Genomic DNA, 9,517 nt, shown 5'->3' on the forward strand with positions numbered 1-9,517 from the left:
GGTCTGGACCTGGATAATAATACGATACTCGATAAACAAGGAACTGATAAAATTTTACAGTTTTTTTTGTTTTGTTTTCATTTTGGTTTAAACTAAAAAGGCCTACGGAGACAAAATCATACCTTTTTATTTTGATAGATTGTACGGATCACGCGGTAGGATAAAACATAGGTGTCAAAAGTATTTGCTGTTACAGTTCACAACTCAAAATTTTGCTCTCTTCGTCTGGAACCGGTTTTAGGGAACATCTAGGACCGGATGTTTAGAAGTGACTAGGACCGAATGTAAAGGAGGGTCGAGGACCGGATGTTAGGGTGGTTAAAGAACCGGATGTTAGGGAGTGTCTAGCCGGATGTTAGGGAGGTTATAGGACCGGATGTTAGGATGTGTCTAGCCGGATGTTAGGGAGGTTAAAGGACCGGATGTTAGGAAGGGTCTAGCCGGATGTAAGGGTGGTTGTTAAACCGGATGTTATGGACGGTCTACGGACGGATGTAAGGGAGGATCTAGGACCGAATGGCAGGGAGGACCTAGGACCGGATTGTAGGAAGAACCTAGGACCGGATGGTAGGGAGGACTTAGGAGCGGATGGTAGGGAGGACCTAGGACCGGATGGTAGGGAGGACTTAGGACCGGATGGTAGGGAGGAATTAGGACCGGATGGTAGGGAGGACTAAGAACCGGATGGTAGGGAGGAATTAGGACCGGATGGTAAGGAGGAATTAGGAACGGATGGTAGGGAGGACCTAGGACCGGATGGTAGGGAGGACTTAGGACCGGGTGGTAGGGAGGACTTGGGACCGGATGGTAAGGAGGAATTAGGAACGGATGGTAGGGAGGACCTAGGACCGGATGGTAGGGAGGACTTAGGACCGGGTGGTAGGGAGGACTTGGGACCGGATGGTAGGGAGGATTTAGGACTGGATGCTAGGGAGGACGTAGGACCGGATGGTAGGGAGGACTTAGGACTGGATGCTAGGGAGGACTTAGGACCGGATGGTATCGAGGACGTAGGACCGGATGGTAGGGAGGACTTAGGACCGGATGGTAGGGTGGACTTAGGATCGGTTGAAGGGAGGACTTATGACTGGATGGTAGGGAGGACTGAGGACCGGATGGTAGGGAGGATTTAGGACTGGATGCTAGGGAGGACGTAGGACCGGATGGTAAGGAAGACTTAGGACTGGTTGCTAGGGATGACTTAGGACCGGATGGTAGGGAGGACTAAGGACCGGATGCTAGGGAGGACTTAGGACCGGATGGTAGGGAGGACTTAGGATCGGTTGTAGGGAGGACTTAGGACTGGATGGTAGGGAGGACTTAGGACCGGATGGTAGGGAGGACGTAGGCCCGGATGGTAGGGAGGACTTAGGACTGGATGCTAGGGAGGATTTAGGACCGGATGGTATCGAGGACTTAGGACCGGATGGTATCGAGGACGTAGGCCCGGATGGTAGGGAGGACTTAGGATCGGATGGTAGGGAGGACTTAGGACTGGATGGTAGGAAAGACTTAGGACTGGATGGTAGGGAGGACTAAGGACCGGATGGTAGGGAGGACTTAGGACCGGATGGTAGGGTGGACTTAGGATCGGTTGAAGGGAGGACTTAGGACTGGATGCTAGGGAGGACTGAGGACCGGATGGTAGGGAGGACTTAGGACCGGATGGTAGGGAGGACCTAGGACCGGATGGTAGGGAGGACTTAGGATCGGTTGTAGGGAGGACTTAGGACTGGATGGTAGGGAGGACTTAGGACCGGATGGTAGGGAGGACGTAGGCCCGGATGGTAGGGAGGACTAAGGACTGGTGGTAGGGAGGACGTAGGACCGGATGGTAGGGAGGACTTAGGACTGGATGCTAGGGAGGACTTAGGACCGGATGGCAGGGAGGACGTAGGACCGGATGGTAGGGAGGACTTAGGACCGGATGGTAGGGAGGATTTAGGACTGGATGCTAGGGAGGACGTAGGACCGGATGGTAGGAAAGACTTAGGTCTGGATGCTAGGGAGGACTAAGGACCGGATGGTAGGGAGGACTTAGGACCGGATGGTAGGGAGGACTTAGGATCGGTTGTTAGGGATGACTTAGGACCGGATGGTAGGGAGGACTTAGGATCGGATGGTAGGGAGGACTTAGGACTGGTTGCTAGGGATGACTTAGGACCGGATGGTAGGGAGGACTTAGGACCGGATGGTAGGGAGAACTTAGGACCGGATGGTAGGGAGGACTTAGGACTGGATGCTAGGGAGGAATTAGGACCGGATGGTAGGGAGGACTTAGGACCGGATGGTAGGGAGGACTTAGGACTGGATGCTAGGGAGTACTTAGGATCGGATGCTAGGGAGGACGTAGGACCGGATGGTAGGGAGGACTTAGGACCGGATGGTAGGGAGGATTTAGGACTGGATGCTAGGGAGGACGTAGGACCGGATGGTAGGAAAGACTTAGGACTGGTTGCTAGGGATGACTTAGGACCGGATGGCAGGGAGGACTTAGGACCGGATGGTAGGGAGAACTTAGGACCGGATGCTAGGGAGGACTTAGGACCGGATGCTAGGGAGGACTTAGGACTTGATGCTATGGAAGGCTTAGGACCAGATGGTAGGGAGAGAGGGAGAGTCTCAATTTTACAAAACTATTTGATGTGTTATAATTGTCGTTAAACGTATAACTACTCCTAAACGTCTCTATACACATGGAATGTGTTGTGGTTGTATCGGGATGAAGTTCAAGGAGAACTTGAAGAACAGAATTTAAACGTTTCCAGGATGCTTACACAAAAGACTACTTAACTCGCGGGTATGTTTATCTCACTTTAGTTCTGATTTCCATTTTGAAAGAGACATGTTCTTCATCCCGTGATATCGGCAGAAGGAAAAGATATGTACACCCCGAATACTAAGATTACAGCTTTATCTGAAAATACCATCAGTTACCTGCCGAGAATAGAGGCTAGAGATTAATAGAACATGCTACTAGGGCTCTCATTAAACAGTTGATTCATTTACGAGGAGTAAAACCCGATACAGCCTGTATTAGAACGTTCATATTTCACGAGCCCAGGTCGATTTAGATGTGCGAGACACTCCCTAAAACAATAAACTTAACTACTTGAGGAATGTGATGAGTAGTGTTTTTGTATTTTTTCTAACTTGATTATCCATAACATATTTCTTAATGCAATGTTTTCTTGGGTAAAAGATAGAAGATGAAAGATAAAAAGGACAAACAGACAGACAGGCAGGCAGCTACTGCATAAAACATAATCATGTAGTATTAATTTTATTTCTAATTCGACATGCATGTCACTGATCTTCAATGCTATTCTAACTATCATATTATCTTATTTTAACTACTGTACAATGCTATTTTAACTACGGAAAATGTTATTTTACTTCCTGTACGATGTTATTTTTACTACGGTACAATGATGATTTTAACTGCTATACAATGTTATTTTAACTACGGTACAATGATTATTTTAACTGCTATACAATGTTATTTTTACTACGGTACAATGATTATTTTAACTGCTATACAATGTTATTTTTACTACGGTACAATGATTATTTTAACTGCTATACAATGTTATTAAATGATGAACAATGTAATTTTAACTGCTATACAATGTTATTTTTACTACGGTACAATGATTATTTTAACTGCTATACAATGTTATTAAATGATGTACAATGTAATTTTAACTGCTATACAATGTTATTTTTACTACGGTACAATGATTATTTTAACTGCTATACAATGTTATTAAATGGTGTACAATGTAATTTTAACTAGTGTATTTTATTTCTACTTCGACATGCATGACATTGATCTTCAATGCTGTTCTAACTATCATATAATCTTGTTTTAACTACTGTACAATGTTATTTTTACTACGGTACAATGTTATTTTAACTACTGTTCAATGCTATTTTAACTACTGTACACTATTATCTAAATTGCTGTACGATGTTATTTTAACTACGGTACAATTTTATTTAAACTACTGTACAATGTTATTCTAACTATTGTACAATATCATTGTACTACTGTACAATGTTATTTAACTGATGTACAATGCAATTTTAAAGGTTGTATAATATTAATTTGACTGCCGTACAATATTAATTTTACTAAATTACAATATGATTTTCACTAAGTTACAATATTATTTTAAGTATTGTTAACTACTTTACAATGTTATTTTGACTACTGCACATACATGTAGTTTCAATCTCGTGCAATGTTATTTTGAACTACCATACATATGTTTGATCAGGTTGAATATTGTATGTAATTTTGATATCTTAATCTAAGATTGTCGTTTTAACCACTGTACATAACGTTGATCTCCTGTACTATCATTTAAACCATTATTTGTTCAGTTCTGTTTTCACTATCTCCGTACAGTGTTATTTGAACAGTTAGATGTGCAAATTGTGATCTCGAACAGTGCTGTATTAATTCTATGTGTAGTTTTGAAGTGCAATATCTGGCCACTGTGCTGTTTCTTGTCTCGACTGATTAATCATATAGCAGAATTCTCAAGAAAAAGCCAACTCAATATTTGTATTGTTTAAAATGAGATACAAAAGAATAATTTATTTTTTCAAATTTGTATGTATTTTAAGTCGTAAACAGATTAATCTTGTTTCTCAGCAAACCTAATCTCTCAACAGTAATTTTTTGTTTAGCTCGTGCCAGGATCGGTGGAATCCGTATCTACAAGTTTGATCTAGGTAAAGACAAACCGCGTTAAATTTCCCAAGAATCTTTGTTTGGACAAAGCCGATGTGAGACTTAACGAATGAAGTTCGATATTGCGTCTGGAAGAAGGTGACTTTTAGCTGGCCTGTTTTCCCCTGCATCGTATCATCAATCCCATGTTTAACGCCTACAGCGTTCCTCACCTTCCCGGAAATCAATCCAAATATCCACCAATCTTGGCCACCGGAAGGTCAACCTCACACGTCGTGTAAGGGCTTTAAATGTACTACATCCAAATACGGAACCATGGCGTGGGCGCCGACATCATTGATTTGAAAACTTGTGTTGTAGCGTGAGCCAGCACGACTGAGATAGGACGTCATCGCCTAACTTTAGTGAAGCAGAACATCTATTTAGTTTATTGGAATACAATGACATATGAACAATTCATTGTTCCTTTTCATACTTTAGTTCATCAATGTTCTATTACGTAATCATTACCGATCTCATTCGGCTGTTTTTATTGGATAAATCAATTCAACTTAGTTAAACATTGGCTTGATACATTTCGTTATACTCCGTGGGTTAACATTACATCTCTGTGTACCATATTGGGTTGATTTCAAAACATGCTTAAAGTGTACCCGGAACGAAAAACGATAATCAAACATGTAATTCTCTGTAATCATCAAAGAAGAATGTCGCAAACCGCATCAAAATCGGTTGACCGAGTGCCGAGATATGGCACATTGAAATACGCGATTTACACCTGTCGGTCAACTGCAAGTCAGTGTATCGGTCAGTCAATCTATTTAACGTCACACATGTAGGTTAAGGGAGTAACTGTAAAGGTGACCAGCAGTATAGACGGTAGTGTGAACAGTACCAACACAGACATGTCTGAATACGATCTGGACTGACTTTTTAGGTTGATGACTTTGAGGAAGATGGACTCCAACCAAAGCAGTTTGAGCCTTTAAGAAAATTAAATCTCAGTGAAATGGACTGTACCCGGGACATACATATGTACGTCCCTGGTTATACACGATCCTATAACCGGTCAATCACAAATAAATGTATATTTTGTATATGTTTACCATTACTTACTTATTAATATTCTATGCAATCAAACAATATTATTACAATTTCCCCCCCAATTTAAGATTGGTTATATGCAAAATAGGTAATGGATTATAAATGTTTAAAATAGGTACAAATATAGAAAAGGTAATACATTATATATAAAATAGGTAATATGTAAATAAAATAGGTTATATATGAAATCGGTAATATATAAATCAAAACAGGTAATATGTAAATAATATATTTAATATGTAGAATAGGTTATATGTAAATAAGATAGGTGAAATAATTAAGGTAATATGTAAATAACATACGTAATATGTAAGTAACATAGGTAATATGTAAAATAGCCAAAATAAAAAGATTTGTTTCCGGGCGTTACAGACATTCATTGAGGGTTATCCTCCTTTGTATATTAAATATACCATTTCTTAGCCTTAATATAGCCGTAATATGCCACATGGTTTGACGCAGCATTGGATATTATGGAAAGTGTACAGAAATCCACCATAGTCGTGTTTTTGATACTGAGTGTAAAAAATAGTCCTACCTAACGCAGATTCTCCTCAGAATGTATCAGCTATTTATAAAATTTTAATGTCTGGACCAATCAAATGATACATTAACCCCTCGATACTGTCATGACATATTCAGAGCATTTCGAATATAAGTAATGCCTGGTATAGCCATGTAGTAAGTAACCACTTAATACAGATTAGGTTTCCCACTTTTGTAGTGTGACAATTCGTCATACATCTAATGTAATATGATCCTAATAGCAAGGCTCCACCATTAAATTTTTTGAGAATCGCGCGAGACCATCGTTGTCAGACCTCTCTAGCTGTTCAGCCTCTTCGTTTTAATGGCTTTCAGACGCCTAGCTTTCAACGAGCGCAAGTTTTGCAATGTCTTAAATGTCAAGTTGATTGCGCTTACCAGAACAATTGTATTTTCCGGAGAAAGGACTCGGGCTGCATTATCAAGCTGAGCGGAGATATTTTGTTCTCTGTGTCCTTCGGTATTTAATCAATGTTTTACACAACTTGTTAGCTTGACTGCAAGAAAGCGCCGTGTTCCAGACTTTACTGCGCCGTTATACAAAATATTTGTCTGATAATGCACACACTGATCTTGTATCGCAAAATGTAGGATGAAATGACATCAAATGTATCTTACCGTCTCTGTAACAAGTGTTTTTTTTTTTAACTTAGACATTCTTCGTTTGATGAACATTAGTCTGAAGACTTACTCATTGAAATATAAAAGACAAGGTTATTGTAGAAAATATAGTTATATCACCCTCAAGTAAGTAATCAATGGGCCATGTACAACTCTGTAATTCCGTCTATGATTACGACTTCTGACGGAAAGATGAATGCTTAAGACCATGGGAAAGTTTAATGGCCGATTTCATGATCCCCTTTGAAAATATTCGTACTATAGGAAGTCAGACGTATTCGTCGGCAACGGATATACTTAATTTCAGAATGTGACGTAACCCGGATATGACGTATATTTGGATGGCAGGTGAAGATGAAGCAGAAGCCGCTTACCATTCTAGAACACTTGGTCTTATTCTGGTATATAATCTCTGTTGATTTCGTTACAATGCCGATAGTTTCTGTTGATTTCGTTACAATGCCGACAGTCTGTTGATTTCGTTACAATGCCGATAGGTTCTGTTGATTTCGTTACAATGCCGATAGGTTCTGTTTAATTCGTTGCAATGCCGATAGGTTCTGTTTAATTCGTTGCAATGCCGATAGGTTCTGTTGATTTCGTTACAATGCCGATAGGTTCTGTTGAATTCGTTACAATGCCGATAGGTTCTGTTGATTTCGTTACAATGCCGATAGGTTCTGTTGAATTCGTTACAATGCCGATAGTTTCTGTTGATTTCGTTACTATGCCGATATTCTCTGTTGATTTCGTTACAATGCCGATAGTTTCTGTTGATTTCGTTACAATGCCGACAGTCTGTTGATTTCGTTACAATGCCGACAGTCTGTTGATTTCGTTACAATGCCGATAGGTTCTGTTTAATTCGTTGCAATGCCGATAGGTTCTGTTTAATTCGTTGCAATGCCGATAGGTTCTGTTGAATTCGTTGCAATGCCGATAGGTTCTGTTGAATTCGTTACAATGCCGATAGGTTCTGTTGATTTCGTTACAATGCCGATAGGTTCTGTTGATTTCGTTACAAAGCCGATAGGTTCTGTTGATTTCGTTACAATGCCGATTGTCTCTGTTGATTTCGTAACAATACCGATATTCTCTGTTGATTTCGTTACTATGTCGGTAATTTCTGTTGACTTTCGTTACTATGTCGGTAATTTCTGTTGATTTCGTTACAATGCCGACAGTTTCTGTTAACTTCGTTACAATGCCGACAGTTTCTGTTGATTTCGTTACAAAGCCGATGGTCTCTGTTACCTTTGTTACATTGCCGATAGTTGATTATAAATATTCATCACAGTACAACCACGACAGGAGATTCTGAATCTAAAATAGGTAAACCGAGTTAGACATGAAGCCGGTAATGTAAGGAATGCAGTCAACTCGAAGGTGTAACATTAATTAAACTGCTAATCTCAAGTAAAACAAGGATGTTTACACTAATACTAAAACAGTATTTAACAGAAAATTCGCCATCAAAACTTAAACATAATTAGTTTTCCCGGGGACAATTTAACGTGTTTGCAAATTTCTTTCATTTTCATTTGATCTCTCTGAAACTGTATCTTTTCAATCGAGTAAAAGACATGTTATACGACCAACTAGAAGACATTTAAATGTGTTTTATCTGAGGCTCGTGTTAGAAAAGTACGCTGCAGAGTCTGTCGCTACGCTCAGCTACTGTAATTTATCTGTCGTTATTGCAGCAAACTTTTAAATTTTATCACCAAATTTGGAAATTTCCTGAATGTAAAAGGTAAATGAAAGAGAACATTTGTTACGTCAAGCAGAATGTTCCAGGGCACTGGAACTCATTAAATAAGCGGAACTGACGTCAACGTTAATGCGTACTACTGGCTGTAGTAATGCCTCTCTGTGCGGGAAGTGTATTTTAGGCTAGAGAAAACATTAATAACCACCTCCAAAGAAACGGCCGTCGTATCGAGTTATTTCCAATAGAAATCAATAATCGTCTGTCATGGTGAGGGTTTGGGAGTGCGTGATCCCTACATAGCAACGGAAATACTGATGCTCATTTAGGACACATCAGAGGTTGATCCACAATCACTTCCGGCGATTTTTCACTTTTTCTGCGTACACACCTTCCGCTTTGGTGACATGAAAAATAGTTCTCAGTGTAAAGTTGATTATGTCTGCCGTGCCACACGTATACGTTTGTGAACCGTTATGGTATGGTTACCATCCTCTTTTGTACGCCTAATAAAGTTTTTGAGTCGGGGTAATGTTACGGCAACCTATCATTAGATAGACCCAGACAAACACGAACGGCTCAGTGGCGCTGTTTTCCGCCAACACATATCATCTTCTTATAAAATTGTTCATCACCATGTTACGAAAAGTCGATGCTATTTTGAGTATCAGCAGACCGAACACAATATTATGTATTATAGTCTACATTTTAAATTCCATTGTCGAACTAATATAATTGCTAACGTATACAACACGAGCAGAACCGATGTATATTTACATAAATGAAATTACGTAGGCGAAATCATATGCCGGTGTCTTTCTTTGCCATATCGCCGAACA

The 9,517-nt window shown here is 40.2% G+C and overlaps 1 protein-coding gene across 1 annotated transcript; it reads left to right on the forward strand.

The window, feature by feature from the left end:
• The first annotated feature begins 473 nt into the window (after nucleotides 1–473).
• Nucleotides 474–4,760, forward strand: LOC117331114 (antho-RFamide neuropeptides type 2-like). Its single transcript, XM_033889709.1, has 3 exons — nucleotides 474–663; nucleotides 2,090–2,602; nucleotides 4,696–4,760. The coding sequence occupies exons 1-3, from the start codon at nucleotides 474–476 to the stop codon at nucleotides 4,758–4,760; spliced, it is 768 nt and encodes a 255-aa protein (XP_033745600.1).
• The last annotated feature ends 4,757 nt before the right edge of the window (nucleotides 4,761–9,517 follow it).

Source organism: Pecten maximus, chromosome 7, assembly GCF_902652985.1.
Source record: "Pecten maximus chromosome 7, xPecMax1.1, whole genome shotgun sequence".
Classification (NCBI taxonomy): Eukaryota; Metazoa; Mollusca; class Bivalvia; order Pectinida; family Pectinidae; genus Pecten; species Pecten maximus.